This window comes from Myotis nattereri (assembly GCF_964212035.1).
Source record: "Myotis nattereri genome assembly, chromosome: 2".
In the NCBI taxonomy this organism is placed as follows: domain Eukaryota; kingdom Metazoa; phylum Chordata; class Mammalia; order Chiroptera; family Vespertilionidae; genus Myotis; species Myotis nattereri.
This window is the reverse complement of record NC_138076.1, coordinates 143282203-143305271: the sequence shown is the minus strand read 5'-3', so window position 1 is coordinate 143305271 and position 23069 is coordinate 143282203. Positions and strand designations below refer to the sequence as shown.

At 34.3% G+C, this 23069-nt stretch overlaps 1 protein-coding gene across 2 annotated transcripts in view; it reads right to left on the bottom strand.

The window, feature by feature from the left end:
• The window catches only part of OSBPL8 (oxysterol binding protein like 8), a 171498-nt gene that overhangs the window by 39981 nt on the left and 108448 nt on the right, over positions 1-23069 (bottom strand). For both annotated transcript variants that reach the window (XM_081083382.1, XM_081083381.1), the window contains 6 exons: positions 14811-14881; positions 11830-11907; positions 9210-9311; positions 6756-6959; positions 4386-4470; positions 2919-3090 (listed from right to left, as the gene is read on the bottom strand). In XM_081083382.1, coding sequence (XP_080939508.1) covers positions 2919-3090; positions 4386-4470; positions 6756-6959; positions 9210-9311; positions 11830-11907; positions 14811-14881 — 712 coding nt within the window. The remainder of the gene's footprint in view (positions 1-2918; positions 3091-4385; positions 4471-6755; positions 6960-9209; positions 9312-11829; positions 11908-14810; positions 14882-23069) is intronic.

The window sequence follows — 23069 nt, the reverse complement described above, 5'->3', positions numbered from 1 at the left end:
TAACTGATAAGATAATTGAGAAAAAAGTTCAAGGAAAATTGGAAATGAAAATATTAGTTTAAGGAAATAAACCTGTAACCTAAAATTGATATACTGCTATAACCAGTCCTATTTATCCTAACCCCAAAGTGATTAGGGTCAATAATCTATACAAAAAGAGAATTAAAAAACCTTACTTCCAGAATAATTTTTTTTTTTTTTTTTTAGAAACTTCTTATTTAGGAAAGTATCTGGGGGTTTTGTTTAGCATAAAAATCTTATAAGGATGAACACTTAAGTACTACTTTAAAAATGAATACACGATGCCATTATATACCATTGATATTTTAGCAATGCTGAGATAATAACAGAGCAGAGAAGTCCTATTTGATTCCTATGTTAGTGTCCATTTTTCCAAAATCTTCATTTGTTTGGATTTTAACCAGATAATTTTTACATGCATATTACGCTTTCTTTCTTTCCCTTTTATTTTATTTTATTTTTAAATATATTTTATTGATTTTTTACAGAGAGGAAGGGGGAGAGAGAGAGAGAGAGAGAGAGAGAGAGAGAGAGAGAGAGAGAGAGAGAGTCAGAAACATCGATGAGAGAGAAACATCGATCAGCCGCCTCCTGCACATCCCCCACCGGGGATGTGCCCGCAACCCAGGTACATGCCCTTGACCGGAATCGAACCTGGGACCTTTCAGTCCGCAGGCTGACGCTCTATCCACTGAGCCAAACCGATTTCGGCTCTTTCCCTTTTAAAAAGTAGTCTAAAATTGCTCTCCTTAACCTCTCACAATCTGGTCTTCACTCCCCTAAATCAAGTGACTCTGTTCCCTCAAAAGTCACTAATGATGGCTTAGTTGACAAACCCAATGGCCTTATCTAATCTTTACCTCCTTTGACTTCTCTGCATTACTGAGCCTAGATGATAATTATTTTCCTTGAAATAGTCTTAAATGCGTGGGTTCCATGTAATTGTAGTTCTACTTTTTAAGCTCTCTGATCCCTCTTATTCCTTCTACCCTTAAATATTTTCATCTTCCCTGGTCTTTTTTTATTTTCTCTATTCTCTCTCCTTTGGCAAGCTACCAAATTTCTATTTGATTTCCAAACCCATGTATGCAGGAATAAGCTTTAGACCCATGTTTTTAAATGCTTGGCTGACATCATCTATGTCTAGGGACTGCTGCATCTTCAACATATATAATATTTAATAAATTATTATCTCCCAAACATGGTCTTTTGTTTTATTTTACCATCATCTTCCCTATCACTCAGGCATAAAGCTTGGTAATTTTTAACTTCACCAGCTCCCTGTCCCTTACATCCAAGCAGATTCTCACCCCTCATCTCTGCATCATAGCTCACAGCTCATTTTCTGCCATCCAGCCAAAATGAACATGTTGATATGTTGATTCTACTTTTGCAAAAATCTGTTACATTGATCCTCTCCCTCATTCCCTAGAAGGATGTTATGTCTTCATCCTATAAATTCTCTTGATCTTGTATTACCCTAAAGCATGTCTCCTTTGGTTGCTTATGTTATTCTTTTCTTTCTACTATTTATTGCTGCCTGGCATTTTATAGGTTTCAAATACAACAAAACATCTCTTCAGGATCACATAGCTAATAAACTGTTACACTGGATTCAAATTTAAGATCATATCAGATTCATCTCCCTATTCAAAATTATACAGAAAAGTGTACAGTATCTTATACAGAAAACAAGCTCCAAATTTTTAATGAATATGTGAAGCAAATGAATTGTTAAGATCCCCAAATAAGACCATTTAGAGATTACCTGGTATTCAAAAAAAAACAATGCACATTTTACAGCTGAAGAGCTTCAACGAAAACATTTCAGGAAGTGGCCCCAACAAACATCCATTCCTATATAAATTGTGCTCCCACCCCCCAATCTTTTCCCATTCAGGCTTTTGTTCTGAGGATTAAGATAAAACTCGAGATTATAATTCTGCAAAGAAAGGATGTAAAAGGTCAGGTAGTGGAAATTTTCAAAGAGAGTGAAGAAAAAGAGTCAAGCAAAAGGATAAGAGAAAAAAAAAGTTCAGCTCAGGTTACAGGAGGGGAATAGCAGTCTAACAACTTTCAGGAGAGTAATCCAATGCCCATAGCAATAAGTAGCTGTAGAGCAGAAATTGAGCATTGGAGCAAGGGAAGAAAAGGGGAAGTCTAATGTTTTTCCTACAAAGCAACAAAATAAATCTGAACCTCAACAAACCTCTGAACCTCAAGGAAAGTATTGTGTTTCCCTGAAGAAAATTTTTTTAAAATTAACTACTATAAATGCTTCAGGTGGTAAAACCAAAATAAGACACAGTTCCAACTCAAAGCACAATATCATAGGAAGATTCCATAAATACCAGAAAGGATTAAGTCAAATACCATTACAAAAAAAAATAATAAGTCAAGTGCCATTACAGAACAGCAATAGAAGGCCAGATATTTCATGGTTAGGAGGCATGAAAGTTTTTGCATATAACATTTGAATCGGTCTTAAAGAATTCATAGTCCTATGACAAGAGAAAAGAGCAAGGTAGACTTTCACATATGATACAATATTTGAGGTCAGTCTTGAAGAATACATAGTCTTTTGATGGGAGAAAAGAACAAGGTGGACTAGAACTCATTCCTAATGGAGGGAACACCATACACAAAGACAAGGTAGACAACAGCATGGTTGCATTTGGAAAATAACAAGTAATTCACATTAGCTAGGATCATGGAAATAACTTTCTATACCTCATCATAGTAACTAAACAAATCTTAAACCAGGCCTTAGATCATATAATCAGAAGAAGACAGCCAAATTTCAATCCTACATACACTACAAAAATTCTAGGCCTGCCAATTAACCTAGTGAACAACATGGTCTCCAAATTACCAAATTAGGGGCAGTATCTACTTACTGGAAGTTGTCACCACTGTGAAGATTGTTAGCACGTAATAAGCCATACAAAGTCACATGTGTGCTCTCTGATGAAATGCTCAGGTCATGTTCCTTCCCTTCCCTGATCATTGTACGTTTAAGAAGACTAGAACATTTCAAAGCCAACTCCAAAGCATCCATCCAGCACCTTCCTAGAAGAACACAGATTCATAAGCAGTATAATTCGAGAAACTACACAAACTGGCATCCATCTTAATGTAACACTGTTACCCTTTAGACATACTATCATTTCTCTGAGAAACATGCACCAGAAAAGTTACTTTGAACATCAAGTCTTACAAGGATTTTTAAATGTGATTTTTCAGTTTATCAAGTGTTTTTTTACATCTTAAGTATCCAGAAACCACTGGTAAATGAATAGAATATAGCACACATTGGTAAGTATACCTAGTGAAAATACATGTATTTTATTTTTTAAATTTTAGAACAGTAACATATAGTATAATTTGAAGGTACCAAAAAGGTATATAAAATATACTGAAGGGGTTATGTTTTACTATAAACAAACTAAAAAATGTTTTGTTGGTAGTGGGTCTATTCCCAGGTTTAGCATCCATTTTACTCATATGTATAAAAAATTTTAAGTCAGGGAAATGCCTGTACAATACTGTTATTAACTGCCATATTAGTTAGTAGAAACATTATTAACTTTATTTTTTAAATTGAAATTTAGAACTGTAATTAGCAGAAAAAAATGTTACCTTCACTTAAAATCCACATATATTTGTTTCAGCATTTGCTGGAATTGTCAGCCAAATAAAACACTTCTATAACAAATACTTGTGCCTATGATAATTTAACTTTAAAAATAATCATCTGGTAAAAGTAAACTCTGGAAGGTTACAGGATTCCTTAGGCTAAGCTAGTCTAAACTATAAAATATAAAAGTGTGACAGAAATCCATTATCAATTAGTAAAGTTTTAAAGTTACCTTGATTTCAAATAAGTAAGTTTTGCTTTCCCTGTATTTGCTTCAGGAATTATGTATGAAGTTAATAAGTGCAGAATAACAGTTTATAATTAAATGTTTATATTTAAAAAAATTATAACAGTGTGTCTTAAAAATATTAATACTTAGTGATAGAAAAATAATATTAAATGTACCTCTAAAATGATAAAACTTAACGAGTTACCACGGGGAACATTAAACAAATCAAGAAGGTGTTAACATGTCAGTGAAGGATAAAGAAGAAAACTCAAGGCTGTTAATTCATCATTTAATTATCTAATGCCTCCTTCCTATCAGATTCCTCTGTTTTCTACCAAGTTAATGATATATTTAATGTTCTAAGCAATTGATGATTACAATACTTCTGCTGCAAATACCATACTAAAGACAGATTTTCCCAAAGGAAAATACACAGTGGAATATAAATAAACCTTTTAAAATGAGGCCAAAATCCAATCTATCAAAACTTGTATTTACCATCTGACTCTGAAGTAGCTCGGATGATCAAGTAACTGCTAGGTAAAGGCTGAGTTATGGATCCAACTGCTTCACCTTTTGGACCCTTAAAATAAACAAATAAAATAAAAATAAGCAAAATAAATGGCATGTAGTATTGTAATATCTTGACTTTATATTATCTATTATTATCGATAACAATCTAAGTTAGCCATAGATTATAATTTAAAAGCAAACAAGATTTAATTTCATGCTTCTTGAGAAAGCAAATGTTGAGTTTAAGGAAAGTTTTCCTTTCCCAACAAATATACCTCCTTACCAAAAAATTGAACAACTTATATTTATCATTAGTTAAACATTATTTCTGTACATTGTTCACACATTAAAAGAAAATCTAAAATTCACCATACTATACAAAATTTTAATTTAACAGAGAATTTCCATCTCACATATATTGTTTTAGAAGTATACAACACCAAGAGCTCTGTAGTAATTATTATCATCAAGGCTAATCTTAGGAGGATATAGTTCTTATTTGGAAAGAAAAATCTGAGGATTCAATTTATAGTATAATTTTGATTGAAAAGCATAATTTTCAAGTTCTCAGATCAAGGAATAAAATGAACTTTAAGAAGTATAATCATTAGAAAGTAAAGATTCAGAGTCAAAATTTAAAAATAGAAAAATCAATATGATTTTAACAAATCTTCTAAAATCCCTTGGGTATTTTCAAATAGCTTTATAATTTATGGGACAGTTCCTAGAACCAGTATAGAGTAGTAACTAGAGTCAGACTGTCTGGGTTTCAACTTTGGTTCCATGCTAGAAAAATTATTCTTTAGGCCTCAATCTCTTTGTCTGGTTAATAAGAGAAAACTGTATTCTTCCTAAAGTTATGAGAATTAAAAAAAATATTCCATGTAGAATGCTCAAAAGAATCCCTGACACATAGTTAAGAACTCATAAACATTATTTTTCCCTAATCATAGGCACTGACTTTAAAAGTGTTTAAACAATGTCCTAAGTAGGTTTTGCTTGTTGAGAATATTCTGATGCTCATGTAATTGTACAAACTTCCCTCTCACAGATAGTTGGAATGAAATAAACTTGATATCAAAATTTATTTTTTATTATTTCTTAAATTTTTTATTTATCGGTTTTAGAGAGGAAGGGTCAGGGGGAGAAACATTGATGTGTTGCTCCACGTATTTATGCATTCATGGGTTGCTTCTTAAGTGTCCTGACTGGAGAATGAACCCACAACCTTGGTGTATTGGGATGATGCTTTAACCAACTGAGCTACCTGGCCAGGGCTAAAAGTATTTTTAATGACTTAAAATTCATTATAATTCTTACAATTCCTAAGAGTAATAGTAAAGAATAAATTCTATATATAAAAGGTTTTGAAAGGAATTTTTTCATTTGAGTATCATATGATATATAAATACCACAGGCTGCATGGGTTAAATTCTTTCCCCTGTGGGCAGTATCTAATTCCAGAATGGAACTAACTGTAATCCTAAATTTATTCTTCTCTCTAGGCTACTGAAACAAAGGTAAAAAGGCCAGTTTTTTTCCTAGGTATATGTATATTGCCCAATTAAGCAATACCAAAAATATTTAAAAGCCAAAGCTACTTTTACTTAGTGCTAATCTCAATTATGTGGTTTTCCTTAAAGGAGTTCTAAATCCTTTATTCAAGCATAACTGACCTTCTTAAAATTAAAACAAGAGTGGCTTTGTAAAAACTTAAACTAGGCTCAGACACATTTATTCTGTTAGCGTGTACTGCACATCTACTGTAGAATTTCTTGGTAGTTAATCAAAATAAGGCTTTTCTATTTTCCTGATTAAGTTTCTACTATTATAACACAGGAATGACCACAGTAATGTTTTTTAGTTATAAAGCATTAGAGTTCCATCTTCAAAGAACGTTGCCTCTCAAGAGTAAGAAAGACTGTGATTGCTTATACTTCCCACATATTTATATTACTACAGAAAAAACTTACAAAAATAAATGGCAGCTTCTGTTCTATGGTATCTTACAATTTTGACGAACAGAAAAACACAGTAAATATGATACAACATTACAAAGCAGAATTATTAATTGCAAATTTTAAAAATCAGTACAAACTGAATCCCCATAGCAAAGAGATAACAAACAATGTAAGTTAAAAACATTTTTCTGGAGAAATGTTTAAGTTAGATCTTAAAGGTAAACAAGAACATTTGGTGCAAATTTCATTGTGGGTAGGGACAGAGGAATAATACCCTTAAAAACAGAAATAAATTTATAAGTGCTGGCACAGAATAGCAACCATTAGATTGATTGGTCTCAGTTCTACTCACAGATTACCATCTTTACTTTTTACCTATATAACAAGTACTTACCTTCACTGCCCAAATAGATTGCTCCAAAGGATGAAAAAGTTTGAAACAAAAGCCATCCTTTTTTGATGGGCGCTCAATGATTTCACAAGCATTCAGAAGGACTGTTCCTACCCATTGACCATTTTTTTGGGTTTTATAGATCAGTAGCACCCCAGGTTTCAACACACACCACAACTTGGTCCAGCTCTTCAGAGTACCACGTATCTACAGAAAGTAAGTATAAGAAATAAGGCTCTGTTTTTCTCTTTCTGCTCCATAAAACGTAAACTGAATAATGGCAAATAGGATGTTTTAATTTAAAATTTCTAGAAAACGTACATGTTAAAGTCAATAGATATTCTTTTAAATCTACTAAATGGCAAGCATTAATAATAAATATAAAAATAGCATGACTCCTGCTTCTGAGGTTCTTAAATTCTAGTGGGAGACTGGGTCACCAGTTTCAAAATACTGTACTAAGTAGAATGGCTTTCCTAACCTCCTAGGTTAGGTCAGGGACTATTAAAATATACTTTCCTAATAGTCTCCTCTTAGCATCTCTAACAGCTGTAATTTTATTTCTGTGAGTATAAGATTATTCTACCTTTTAAAATCTTATCCCTTTACCACTACATAAAGTGCTGCAAACACTGCTAACACACACCAGGAATTCCCTCTAAATATTTGATGAGTTGTAGAAAAAGGGAAGAACATCCTCTATCCCTAAAATCACCTTCTCTAAATTACTCCATTGTTATTACATAGAGTATGCCATATAAACTTCTTGGGAATATTTTAAAACACAAGTCACATAATTCTCTCTCTAGTCTTATAAAATGTTCCTCATCCTAGGGTTTAATGCTATGTAAAAAAAATAGTCTATAGCTACCTTTTCCTATTCTATATCTGTAATCCATTAAAAGTGTTTCTATGTAAGTCACTGAGTTCACAGTACTGAAAAGGATGCTAATATAGTATTAATATTAAAAACTAGGAATTATCCTCAGTTTTATTTACTGTAAAACATCTGTTCTCTCAATTCACTTACATGAATTATGAAATAAGTATAAGGCTCCCAAATTCCTCAAATAGGCATACCACAGTAACTGTAGATAAGAAAAATTTAGAAAGGGGGCATTTGGAATCAGACATGAAAAAAGAGAAAATCTTTAAGAAAGAGTTTTCACATATGTAAAAGAGATGGAAAGTAAGAGTTACTCTGAGATAAGATTCTAGATCTTGGAGATGTGATAGTAAAACATGAATGGTAAATTATCAGAATTCAGGTAGGATTTAGAAAGTCAGCCAGGGGAAGTATTAGGGAGTTTGGGGGAACTGGTTGGGGAAATCCAATGTCAAAAAGACAAGAGTAGATTTAGCTCTGAAAAACCCAAGTGTGATCTGGAGCTTGAAGTCTTTTAAGTAAAGTCAAAATTAGAAGGTGTTTTCAGCACAACATTGAAGAAGACCCTAATATTACTTGAACTCTCAGGGAAACCAGAACTAGACTCCTATGTTAGTAAGAGATCTTCAATGACAGATCTCATAAAGATTTTAGGTTGGTGATTGTACCAACTCTTTGGGAAAGTGCAAAGCTTTCAGGAATGGGGTGATTTTTAGGTCAATGCCAGATACTAAAATTTCTTGGGAGTCAGGGTTTTATAAGATCATTCTCAAAGTCAGCCTTAGTCTGAAAGATTACTACCAAATATCCTTCTGATAAAAACAAGAGAGAGTGACTGATATGATAAAAAAAAGGAAATATAAATAAGTGGGAATAACCAGAGGCCAAAATAATAAGTCATGGAAACAGCAATATGTACATTTCTCTGAAAACTAATCCTTTTCAAATGATAATTTTTATATTAACTTTGTATCATATCTTCTCAATAATGCATATGCCAAGTCTGTAATAATACTAAATGATAATCTGAAAATAATTTTTTTAAATCCTCAAGGATATTTTCCCATTGATTTTTGAGAGAGTGGAAGGGAGGGAGGAGGGGGGTGGTGAGAGAGACATATTGATTGGTTGACTCCTGCACATGCCCCAACCCAGACTTGGCCAAGGATCGAACCTGCAACAGAGGTACATGCCTTTGACTGGGAATCAACCCAGGACTCTTCAGTCTGCAGGCCGAAGCTCTTGTCACTGAGCCAAACTGGCTAGGGCCAAAATATTTTTTTATAGCATATTGATTAGACTACATAATGTCGTACAAATCAAAAAGCCTTTTTAAACGAACTGCTATACATACTTGATGTTGTTGTCAAGAAAGAACAACATTAAGGTTCCTTCTCCCCATTAAGATTGGACCAGAGAACCTCTGGGATATAATTAATAGTTTGTCAGTGAAAAACAATCATCCTAGTAGTTATTTATGTCTTGCAGGATGGCTTTAGTGTCCTCTGGGCTTTCTTATTCCAGTAGATAAACATCCAGCAATGAGAATTCAAGATTCAATACAAACTGACCTTCAACCAATCAGCCATGACAATAACAGAAGGATCTGTGATTGAACTGAGTAACTCCTTTGTGGCTCTTTTCTTTTCTTCTCGGTAATTTTTCTTTTGCACCTATTTTACAGAAACAATAGCAAAATTAAAAATTCATTAGAAATGGGCAATTTATTTTCAAAATTTTTAGTTCTATAGAATCTAGAGTATAAAAGTCTAACCCTCTTTTAGAATTCTAGCATCTTAGGATAAAAGAACTACTTTTTTCAGTGTTTTTTGTTTTGTTTTGTTTTTTTTTGTTTTTAAGAACTGGTAGAATTTTTAGAGAAGTATGGTTAGAATCTAACTTCTGATCACTAGTTCAGTTCTCTGTATCTTTTAAAATAATTCTACCTTCTTAAAATTACACAATAATACATAAATACAATTTCCTGGTAAAAAATTTAAAACAACACAAATAAAGCTAAAAAGCCATCTTTCGTATACCCTATCCTATTCTAATCCACAGAATTGACCACTGTTAACCATTTTGAAAACACTATCCTTTTAGCCCTTTTCTATGTATAGAACCTATCAAATATACAACTTTCATGTTTGAATTTTTAAACACATTAAAAAACTGTTCTCCAATTCATTATTTTTTGGAGCATTTCCATGTCTCATTCATTCATTCATTCATTCATTCATTCACTCATTCAGTTATTCTCACCCAAGGATGTTTTTCCATTGACTTTTAGAGAGTGGAAGGGAGAGAGAGAGACAGAGACAGAGAAACACTGATGTGAAAGAGACATATATCTGGTTGCCTCCCACACATGCCCTGACCAGCGCTATGGATTGAGCATGCAACCAAGGTATGTGCCCTTGACCGGAATTGAACTCGAGATCCTTCAGTCCATGGGCTGACGCTCTAGCCAAACCAGCTAGGGCTCCACCTCATTTTTTCACTGCTACATAGAATTCCTAGTATAAATAATAAGAGCTAACATTTACTGGGTATATTCTGTGTGCCAGTCACAGTTCTAAGCACTTTATGTGTTTTACTTCATTTAATCTTTATAATAACCTTGGGAAGTAGGACTATTAGTACCCTTATTCTACAAAAGATAAAACTGAGGCACAGAGAGTAACTTGCCCAGGATCACACAGCTAGTAAGTAACAGAAGCAGGATCCAAACAGAGGCAGACTGTCTCTAAAAGACATGCTCTTAATTGCCATGCCATATTGCTTCTAAAATTTTTCTTAATATATTCTAATACTCATGGAAATGTTCTCTGTTAGCAGTTTTTTCACATTATGAACAATGCTTCAACGGTTTGCAACTGACAATTTTGCTCTTTCCTGATACTAGTATGTAAAATATAAATAACTAAGCCAGTTCTGAGATAATTTGGGAAAGTAGCAGTGAATTAATCTAGTCTTATTGCTTTGTTATTATTACATGGATGGGAGAATGGTGGTAACCTGTCAGTGATATGAATATTTTTTTTAACTATAACACAAAATCTTCCTAGTCTTACTGTATACAAATAACAAAATTTTAATAATTCTACAGCCAAAAAATTGTAGACTTTTGGTCTTTATTACAATGCACATATGAATTAAGAGTAGATTTAATATGAAATTATAAGTGCAAATAAATACAAGATCGAATATGGGGGGGGGGGGGGAGAGGTACGAGACTACACAGGGATCAGTCAATTGGAAAGGATGTGTTCCTTAGGCTCCAGGGCCTGTGGTGATCTGGAAGGCAGGCCCCATAATGCACATTTCTTTCTTTCTTTTTTTAAAAAAATATTTTTATTGAGTTTATTTCAGACAGGAAGGGAGAGAGAGAGAGAGAGAGAGAGAGAGAGAGAGAGAGAGAGAGAGAGAGACATCAATGATGAGAAAGAATCACTGATCAGCTGCCTCCTGCACGCCCCACACAGGGGATCGAGCCCAAAACCCGGGCATATGCCCTGACCTGGAACTGAACCCGTGAGCTCCAGGTTCATAGGTCGACACTCAACCACTGAGCTGCGCCGGCCAGGCCATATTGCACATTTCTTAAGAGAAGCTGGAAATCTGAACTTGTAATTGTTGAATTTTTAAAACACCGTGTAGGTCAAATAAAATACAGCAGGTCCTCAAATAACATCGTTTTGTTCACCATTACTTCATTACAACGGTGATTAGATGCTACGGAAACTTTACTCGTTTGTATCAATTAGCCGATGGTAAAATTGGTTTTGTCATCATTTCACCTCAGTTCTAAGAATCAATTGACAATGTGAAATGAGGACTTCTGTATATTTACCCAATGCCCAGATTCAGCCCATGCATGACCCAGCAGTTAGTAAACTTGAATTTCAAAGGGCACAGTGATGTGCCTGACTGAGGACAGCTCTGCAAAGACACCTAGTCCTCCACCCCTGCAGTGGCCAAGTGAGGCCTGAAACTGCTCTGGGAGAGTCATTATGCAGCCTTTTCAGTTGTCTCCAGAATGTGATACAAATATTGACATTTTTAATGTGTGCCTCTCTGGATTTTTTTTCTTCTTTCAGGAAGACACATTTACTTCTTTATCTTATTAGCCTACTTTCAAAAGCACATGCAAAGCATAATGTTAGTTATGAAATGACTGTGGAAACTAACCTTGAGAGATTCTTTTTTTGTGAGCTTGCTTGAAGCTGTACTGTCTTTCTCCGAGCCATTATAAAGTTTAGATTCAGACTAAAATCACACAGAAGTGAACAACAAAAAATTAAAACCTTCATTTATCCTAAACATATGGCATAAAAATATTAATGTTCAAGCTATGCTTGTGACATTCTTCCCATTTATTTCTGTGATTTCCGCAAATGTTGATTTTCAAATACTGATTCTCCATGTAGTATAGTATTCGGATTTAAAAACTAATCCACATTAGGGGAATAAAATATAATAAAGAAACAAAAACAGTACTATGCAAAACACTCTATGTGCACTACCTCATTTAATCCTCAAGGCAACCCCATGAGACAGTAGTATCTCCTTTTGCTAATAAGGAAATTAAGACCAAGAGATTAAATAACTAACTTCCCTCAAGTCACACACAGCTAGTAAGTAGATAAACTGGGATTTGTATTCTGGTTTGGCTAATTTCCAGTCTCATGCTCTTAGCCATCTCACTATATTGATTTCTCACCTTTTAAAACTGTTTATACATAATCTGACTCAGACTAAAATTTAATACTTATCTTCATGAACAATAGGAAATCTGTTTCCTACACATGACAAGATCTAGCTTGGTAATTCCTAAAAGATTCCAGTATATAAGGGACCAACAGGCCAGAAGGGTATCATACAAGCTTGATAAATTAGAACACATATACTTCAAAAAATCCTTGCCATATTGTATAGCTAGTTCTGAAAAAAAAAAAAAAGATCCAGTGAAAGAGGTCTTCAGTCTTTTTAAATACATCACTAAGTTTTTACAATGAATAGGTTACCTTTTAAATACCAAAAATATTTTTTGTTGGAAATAGCTTACTAAGTTTCCTTCTTTTAAAATCTTATTGACCACTATATTTTTTGGTTGGTTTTGTTAATTGTCAAATTAACAAAAGGAAGTATTCCTATAGCAGCCATACCAGAAACAATAACTCAAGGATATTTTTCCCATTGGTTTTTTTAATTTTTTTTTCTTTATTGATTAAGGTATTACATATGTGTCCTTATCCCATTGCCCACCCCGAGAAACATTGTGAGAGAGACACACCGACTGGTTGCCTCCTGCACACTCCATACTGGGGCAGGTATCCAGCTTGCAACCCAGGTAAGTGCCCTTGACTGAGAATTAAAACCGAGAGAGACCCTTCTGTGCTCAGGCCAAAGCTCTACGCACTAAGCCACACCATCCAGGGCACTGACCATTATCTTAACCATGAGAATCAAGATTTAAACTAGCTTTATTTACTCTAAAGCAATGCTGTCCAGGAGAGCTTTCTGAATGACAGAAATGTGAAATGTTCCATATCTCAGTTGTCCAATATGGTAGCTGCTAGTCAAATGTGGCTATTAAGCATTTGAAATGAGACTGATATAACTGAGAAACGGAATTGTTAATTTCATTTAATTTTAATTACTTTAAATTTAAAGAATCATGTATGACTAGGTGCTACTGTACTCAAAGAGCAGTTTCAAAGCATACTGTTTCACTAAGGTATGTAAACTTTCTTTCTAGGTTCCCTGCTCCCCCACCCCCTACTTATAGACTACATATAGGGGGCTGTGTAGGTGTGGGGTTTAAGTGTTTAGGCTTCTGAGTAGGAAGGAATACATTATACCATACACTCACCAATTCTGGTATTAAGATTTGAAAATAGGTTTTTAAAATCCTATAAATTGCATTGTATTTCTAGCCATGGCAGACCCAAGATAATCACTTTCTCTTTAATTTTCTTTAAGTATATTTTATATAAAATAATCAAGGCATTTCTCATGTATATGTTACCTACATATAAAGCACTATTAAAATTCCATCCTAAGTACTTTTACACATATGACAGATGGACCTTTATGTAACGAATACTTGAAAAGTTAAGCACAAATAAAATTTGTGTAAAATTATACATTAAAACATATGTAATCTTCTCAACCACTCCCAAGAACAAGAACAAAAAAATGTAAAGTGTTTTAAAGCAAAGTCATTTGCTGAGAATAGCAGAGAATTTACTAGCTTAAGAAATAGGTTTTCTTACTTCACATCTTCAAAGTTTGATTCCACAAACATAAGCTTCTCCTGCTATTAAACCTGACCAGAAGTAATAGTCAAAAGTCAAATCCCTTGACATATTATGGAAATCTAGTAAATTACAAACCCATAGGAAAACCAAGGCATCATATAGTGCTTCTCAATTTATTTCTCAAACACATACTTTATATATAGGTATTTTGGTTTGAGAAAAACTAACTCAGGAAACTATGTCTTATTCTAAGAAAATGTCTTTCAATTGCAGGCTATTACTGTAAGATCTTTGGACTTACGTAAAATGTACACATTTTGATGTTCATTCAAATGAACCCCAAACACTTAAATATTTTTTTAAAAAAAATAAATAAACCCTGAGAATTTCTCCAAATGGAACTATCAGATTTCAGTTTGAGAAGTACTGCTGTAGCAGCCATACCAGAAACAGTAACTCCAGGGAGGATACTGGTTATCAAAAGGCCAAATTTGCAAGTGAACACCAGCCCCAGTGAAATGTTCCTTTTTTCACCATATCATCCATGGCTTAGACCAGTGATGGCGAACCTTTTGAGCTCAGCGTGTCAGCATTTTGAAAAACCCTAACTTAACTCTGGTGCCGTGTCACATATAGAAATTTTTTGATATTTGCAACCATAGTAAAACAAAGACTTATATTTTTGATATTTATTTTATATATTTAAATGCCATTTAACAAAGAAAAATCAATCAAAAAAATGAGTTTGCATGTCACCTCTGACATGCGTGTCATAGGTTCACCATCACGGGCTTAGATATACCACATAAGAACATCTCAGAAGATCTGATAGGATTACAGATTAGTTTCCTCATCTTAAATGTTAGAAAAATGTTGTACTCATATATTTGGTGACAACAATACGCTTACCTTGCTCTTTGACATAGAAAGTGAAGAGTCATCTCTATTTTGAGAAATGTCTTCCCTTCCTCTTTCAAAACCTTTAAAAACATTGTGATTACATCAGTATCACTACTTTTGAGCATATATAGGCGCTAAAAGCAAATGCAAATAAGTCATTCAATTTCAAATATATATTATGTTTTATGTACATTAAGCCTAGACTGAATATACAGTTTTAAACTATTATAAGTTTAAAGGTTTCTAGTATAATAATTCTCTAGAATAAATTAAGGCTTCCAGAAGTAATGAAATCTTTCCCTGAACCCACCAACATCAAGCTACATACTACTTTTCTCTGCTCCTAGAGCACTCTGGATAAATTCAGATTTCATGGTGCTTTTGTTCTCCTAGTGAACTGTTTCTTTACAAAGATTCCTGATAAACCAATCTAACATACTTTTCATACCTCTTGCCAAACTAGAAAACAATTCCAGAATTAGTGATTAAAGATGACCAGGGCAATAAATCTGGACTGAGGAACAGACTTAAATCTAACAATGTGCTTATTGTGAGAATTAAATGAAACTGCACAGAAAGCATTTAGCATAGTATTCTGCACCATAGTATACATGCAGTTAATACTGACCCTTGTATCACTGTCACTATTGCTATACACATTGTAAAAGGATAAATCTAAAATATATGAGTGTACTGGGATAAACATGTACACATCTCTGCAATCATGTAACACTATGCCAAAAGCAGTTATATTAATGTTATAAGGGTGTAATTAGAGAAATGTTAATTCTGAGATTTATATGGCAGACATGAAAGAGCAGTACTCATTTTAATGTTCTTTCTATTTTTGAGGGCAAGTAATATTAACTCTTCCCTAAAGCTATTTGTTCTGAGTCCAATAAAAACCTATATTAAAAATATACATATACGTATACATACATATACATATAGTTATATACATATACTTATATACATAGATATATAGATATATATATAGATATATACTAGAGGCCCGGTGCATGAAATTCATGCACTTGGAGTGGGGGGGCCCTCAGCCTGGCCTGTGCCCTCTCACAGTCTGGGAGCCCTCAGGGGATGTCTGGCTGACGGCTTAGGCAGTCAGACATCCTTAGCGCTGCAGCGGAGGCAGGAGAGGCTCCCACCACCACCACTGCACCCACCAGCCATGAGCCCAGCTTCTGGCTGAGTGGTGCTGCCCCTGTGGGAGCACAATAACCACCAGGGGGCAGCTCCTGCGTTGAGCATCTGACCCCTGGTGGTCAGTGCATGTCACAGCAACTGGTCGTTCTGCTGTTTGGCCAATTTGCATATTAGCCTTTTATTATATAGGGTATAATTATTCATAGCCTGGGACTTAAAAATCATTTCTAGGATAGCAAAAATACCATTTATTCTATATTTGGTTTATATCAGCTAAGAACAAATCCATTCCATTTTCCTAATTCAGAGATTTTAGAGAATTTTTTTCTGTAATATAAAGAAGGAATCACCTCCTCCACCAGTCCCCCTCCCCACTCCCGGCCCCCTCTGGTAAAGATAATGACCACACAACTCCAACCCTTGTGGGGAAAAACCTGTCTCATAAATCCAACATAGAATTTTAAATGAAAACTTTTCAGAATTAGAATCTTTACTGTAAAAAAAACTGAAATTATATAATTCAGCTTAAAAGTTGTGAAATATTTCAGAGTAATAAATACTTGTAATAGGTAATTCTCAATGCTATAAACTAATATAAAACACTTCGAGAAACCAACATGGCGGCATAGGTAAACACGGGAGATTGCTGCCTCGCACAACCACTTCAAAAATACAACTAAAAGATGGAACGGACATCACCCAGAACCACAGGAAAGCTGGCTAAGGGGAAATTATACAGCTAGAAGGAAAGAGAAAAGCAAACCGAGACTCAGAGGAGGCGCAGTGCGGAAAATACAAAGGTGCGGAGGTGCGTGCGGAGCGGGCTGGCGGCTGAGGGTATGGTTGTCTGTTTCAATCGGGAGGGAGTCTCAGGCTCTGAGCTCCAGTTCCGGGCAAGTCTCTGAGAACCCAGACTCAAACGGGAGAAGTGGGACTGTCTGGCAGTGGTCGGAACTCAAGGGCAGCTTTCTCTCCGAGGTTTGCAGCAGTTGCTGGGACTCTGAGAGGCAGAGCCTCTGGGGACAGGACTGAGAGCAGCCATAACTGCTTGCTCAGCCCGCCCTGTTGATCCCCTGGGACCCGCCCTGCCCAAGCCTTGCACAGAGGTATTCGCTAGATAGCCTTAGGCAAAGGCTAGATTAGCACCTCCCTAAAGGACACAAGTTCTCCCACTGCAGACACAGCTGATTCTCACAGCCAGTTGGCCTGGAGGTCAAATCCCCCCCAGTATTACCTACAACAATCAAGGCTTAACTACAACAAGACTGCGCACAAAGACCACTAGTGGGTGCACCAAGAAAGCATAAAAAATGCAGAGACAAAGAAACAGGACAAAAATGACAGAAATGGAGGATATAGAGTTCAAAACCACACTTTTAAGGTCTCTGAAGAACTGTCTAGAAGCCGCCAATAAACTTAGTAAGGCCTTCAAAAAGACTGGTGAGACCGCCAATAAAAATAGTGAGATCCTCAAGAAATCTAATGAGACCCTTGATGTTGTGATTAAGAACCAACTAGAAATTAAGCATACACTGACTGAAATAAAGAATATTATACAGACTCCCAACAGCAGACCAGAGGAGCACAAGAATCAAGTCAAAGATTTGAAATGTGAAGAAGCAAAAAACACCCAACCAGAAAAGCAAAATGAAAAAAGAATCCGAAAATACGAAGATAGTGTAAGGAGCCTCTGGGACAGCTTCAAGTGTACCAACATCAGAATTATAGGGGTGCCAGAAGATGAGAGAGAGCAAGATATTGAAAACATATTTGAAGAAATAATGACAGAAAACTTCCTCTACCTGGTGAAAGAAATAGACTTACAAGTCCAGGAAGCGCAGAGAGCCCCAAACAAAAGGGATCCAAAGAGGACCACACCAAGACACATCATAATTAAAATGCCAAGAGCAAAAGACAAAGAGAGAATCTTAAAAACAGCAAGAGAAAGAAACTCAGTTACCTACAAGGGAATACCCATACAACTGTCAGCTGATTTCTCAACAGAAATTTTGCAGGCCAGAAGGGAGTGGCAAGAAATATTCAAAGTGATGAATACCAAGAACCTACAACCAAGATTACTTTATCCAGCAAAGCTATCATTCAGAAGTGAAGGCCAGATAAAGAGCTTCACAGATAAGAAAAAGCTAAAGGAGTTCATCACCACCAAACCAGTACTATATGAAATGCTGAAATGTATCCTTTAAGAAGAGGAAGAAGAAGAAAAAGGTAAAGATACAAATTATGAACAACAAATACGCATCTATCAACAAGTGAATCTAAGAATCAAGTGAATAAATAATCTGATGAACAGAATGAACTGGTGATTATAATAGAATCAGGGGCATAGAAAGGGAATGGACTGACTATTCTTGGGGGGAAAGGGGTGTGGGAGATGCGGGAAGAGACTGGACAAAAATCGTGCACCTATGGATGAGGACAGTGGGTGGGGAGTGAGGGCGGAGGGTGGGGTGGGAATTGGGAGGATGGGAGTTATGGGGGGGGGGGGGGAAGAGGAACAAATGTAATAATCTGAACAATAAAGATTTAATAAAAAATTAAAAAATAAAAAATAAAAAACACTTCAAAGATCTTCTAAATATATGTACAAGAGCATAAAGCGCCCTGACCGGTTTGGCTCAGTGGATAGAGTGTCGGCCTGCGGACTGTAAGGTCCCAGGTTCGATTCGGTCAAGGGCATATATCTTGGTTGCGGGCACATCCCCAGTAGGGGGTGTGCAAGAGGCAGCTGATCGATGTTTCCCTCTCATGGATGTTTCTAACTCTCTATCCCTCTCCCTTCCTCTCTGTAAAAAAATCAATAAAATATATATATAAAAAAAAGAGCATAAAGCTTTTCTAAAAGTACATATTGTAAATAAAAAATGATGTCTTTTATTCTCACAAAAACAGACTTCAATTTCTCTAGTGAAGTTTTATATTCATCTGAATTTAGACAAATCCATTTATTAGATGAAGAAAAACACCACTTCACTGTGTCTACATTCACATATTATTTTAAAAACTGAACAGTAAATTAAAACAAAAGTAGAAGTTGTAAGTCTGAATAAGCTTTTTTTTTTTTTTACCATGCAAGTATGTCTTATAGAAAGTTTCAAATGTTTGAAAAGGACATTAATAAACTTAGTTTGTATGTTATCTGTCAAAACCAATAAATCACATTTTAAAAGATTCTCTAGCCAGACTGATGTGGCTCAGTGGTTGAGTATCAACCTATGAACCAACAGGTCACATGCCCGGGTTGCTGGCTCGATCCCTAGGGCGGGGCATGCAGGAGGCAGCCAGTTGATGTTTTTTTCTCATTAATGTTTCTATCCTTCTCCATTTCTCTCTCCCTCAAATCAGTAAAAACATATTTAAAAATAAGAGATTCTCTATATAAACTTTTAAAAAACTACTATGGTATCACTATGAGTACATGGGCAGGAGTACCATTTCTATATTATAGCTCATTATAAAGAAAAAGGTCATATCAAATGTACTTCTGAAGGTAGAAATGACAAAATAATTAAAATATTTTCCTAAGGAAAACTAAAATGAAAAAAGGTTGTGATCAAAGTAGTAAGATAAAGTTACCTTTAAATGTCAGATGAAAAAAAAAAAACACACCTAAAATTTTTCTTTTCATTACAATAAAATGACCAAGACTTCCCTTTTTTAGTTTTAACTTTAAAAAATACATAAAAAGCTGCTTGCTTCGTGGAAGTACTTAATTCCACTTAAAACATATTTAAAGGAGCTGATAAAACATATTTTAAAGAGCTTTTTATCATGGCTGGTTATAATATAACTGTTGGTTGTATTAAGTGGAATATGGAAGTATCTGCATGAATATGATATTTTCTGTTTCAAGAATTAGAAAAACAAGCCAATCATTCACTTTTCCATTCAAACAAATTGATCCAGGATGACATTCAATATATTCTTTGACAAGAAAACTGAGAATTCTGCCTTTAATTACCTAATTAAGTAAATACCAAATTTGAAAAGTGACATTTTCTATTTTTTTTATTAGGGTCACCTGATTCTTTAGTATTGAGCAGACTTGAGGCAAGGTCAACAAAGGTATTCCAGCAAGCTTGCTGGCTTTCTTTAAAAAAAGAACAAGGAGGCAGAAACAAATATAGAAATGGAAATCACATTGTAAAAGCAAAGAGAGCATTTAGCAACATTTAAAAAATTCAGTATATTGTATTTTCAAAGCCACTTCAAACAAAGATAAATACGAATATTTATAACCTTTGAGAATGTAAGAAAGAAGCATGATAGTACGATGCCACACTAACAAGACTAAATATGGATTATAAATGCTATTTAAAGCTTACACTACTTAGGCAACAGTTCAGGACTATGGTTTCCAATTTTCAGAAACACTTAAAAAAGAAAATGAAATCAGTGAATTTAAAAATAGTTTATTTAATTGCTCAGGTAATACCTTCTATAGTGTTTCATTATCACAAAGAAATGAATATATCATCTATCAACATGAATATTCACAAAAAGTCAAGAATAAAAATTAGTGTGAAATAGAATAACAAAATATGTGTCAGAAAAATAGATTGTTAAAATACCGGTTTCAGGCAATATTTCTTTTTCATGAATATTAAGAGTATTTTTACTTTAAAAGAAAAATATAACTTTAAAGAGTAGATATAATTATGTAGCAATTTAAAATTTTGAAAAGAAAAAATGTTTATATTTTAAAATATATCCAAATATTTGCTATAATAAATCTTTTTCAAACAATAAAAGATCAATTTATATTTACCTCTCACTGACAAATGATTTAATGTCTAAATCATAGCTGTTAAACACCAAATTTCATTTAATAACTATTTCCCTAACAATTTGTTTTTCTTAGCAAAAACAACATACACAAACATATCTAACAACAAGTAAGGGATGTCAAATATTATTCTCAGGCAGAAAAGTTCACTTTAGTCAGGGCTTGAGCTATTAAAAATTAAACTAAACATCAATTTTAGGTTAGTTACTCTTTTCCTGAAAACAGCCAAACAAATATCAATATTAAATATTTGGGTTTCATTTATAGAAATCTCAGAATAATTTGTTCATTTATAGAATTTTACATTCATCTCAAATCCAGAAAAGGCTTCAATTTTATCAAAGGGTATACTATTTACCTCTATAATTAAAACAAAAACTCATAAGTATTGAAGATTTGTACTTTACTGAATCATTAGTTCTCAAGTTTGAGCTTAAGAAATTGTAAGAGAAAATATGGAAAAGCCAAGCACTACAGCAGCAGCTACTAAAACCTAACCTTTCACATAAAGTTGTTTTCTTTAAACAAAAGCAGGTTTAAGATATTAAAATGTCTATTTTATTTTAATGAAAACTGTGTAAGAAATTAAGAAATAAGATTAAAAAACAAACCTGGCAATGAAAGTTCATTGTATCCTCCAAATGAAGCATTCCGGACAAGCTTTCGGCCATCAATTCGTGGAGGACATAAAACAGGCGATACAACAGTACAGGAAGAAAATCTACGCTGTTGTGAGCTTCCCTCTTTCATGGCTTAGAAAGTCTATTTAATGTATATGTTCAGCCAGAAGGCTAATTATATGAGTATGGCAATGACAGGCTTTTCTCTCACATCCAAATATAGCAAAAGCCACCAGCACAAACAAAGGACACACACGTTTAACAGCAAAGGAGAAGGACCAGAGTCCGTCAAATCAGTAATAAACAGACCGAGAAAGAGACTGACAGAAAAGGCATTAAACCATGCTGCTGGGTTTTTTAAATGACTTGATAAACAAGAAAGGCTATTCCACTAACGTTTTAGCTTCCAGTAATGCCCTGCACTGAATTGCTGCTTTAGGAAAACAAACCAAGATCAATACTTAAAAGATTCAGGATGAAGTAATAAAATCAGTTTCTCTTCCTTTCTCAAAAATGCAACACTTTTCTCCACATCTATTATGTTTTTGTAGGATCCGCCACAGTACCCACCTCTTATGATTATTTCCTTTGTTTGTTTTTTTTTGTTTACTTCCAAAATGGATATAAACATAATACTGTTTATCCTTCCTGAAGCCTCTAGATTTATATCTAATCTACTGCTTGCCTCAGCCATGATTAAGAATTCATAAGGAAAGATATTCTTTCAAGTACAATTTTAATGGATTCCAACAGCTAAAGCAAAGGATAAACATTTAAGTTTTACCTCTAGCAGAGATCTACGAGTCATTAAGACAGTGTTAATCCAAACTAATCAACAGAGAAGATTAAAAAGACTACTACTCCAATTCATGTTCCTTTGAAACAAGTATGAGCTGCTACAGTTCTTCATTACATTTAAACTTTTCAAAATATATAATCTACCAATGAGTATTTTCCACTTAAAACACTCCTAGTAAAAAATTACCTTTATTTTCACAGTAAAGAAAGAAGTATCATTCTTTAAACTAAGTGACTGGTATGATCCCACAGTATTAAATCTAATAGTAAAGTACCTATAGCCAAAATTTTACACTATGTCCTCTCAACAGCTAACCTTAAAATTCCAAAAAATTCTTTCCTAGTTATGTTACAATCCATTTACCTTACTCTACCTTAATTGAAATTAAAAAACTCTAGTCAGTTATTTTCTTTATATATCCTAGATTGATTTTCCCGGCCATAGTTTTTACTTTCAATCTGGGAATGCATCCCACTTAGTTGGACAACAACTAATTCAGTTACAACTGACTTTGTGGTTCATTTTTACAGATACCTTACAATACGATCTCAGTTTCCTTCTTCATTATGCATACATTTCAAGGCTGGCACTCCACTCATATACAACAGCATTACATATAACCCAAGACTTTCTCTTTACCAGAAAGGACACTTAAAAACAAACTCGATTTCCTGTATATAACATATTCTTCCTTAAGCAAAGACATTTAAAAATCAATTAGTGATAAGAATAACTGTATAGTTGATACCCACAACTACAAAAGGGTTTTGTTTCTGCTTATCTCCATTTCATGAAATATAAATTAGCATGAATTATAGACAATAGAGAAATAACTATAATTAATTCATAAAATGGGTGCTTGTCTCTCAAGGCATAAAGGACAA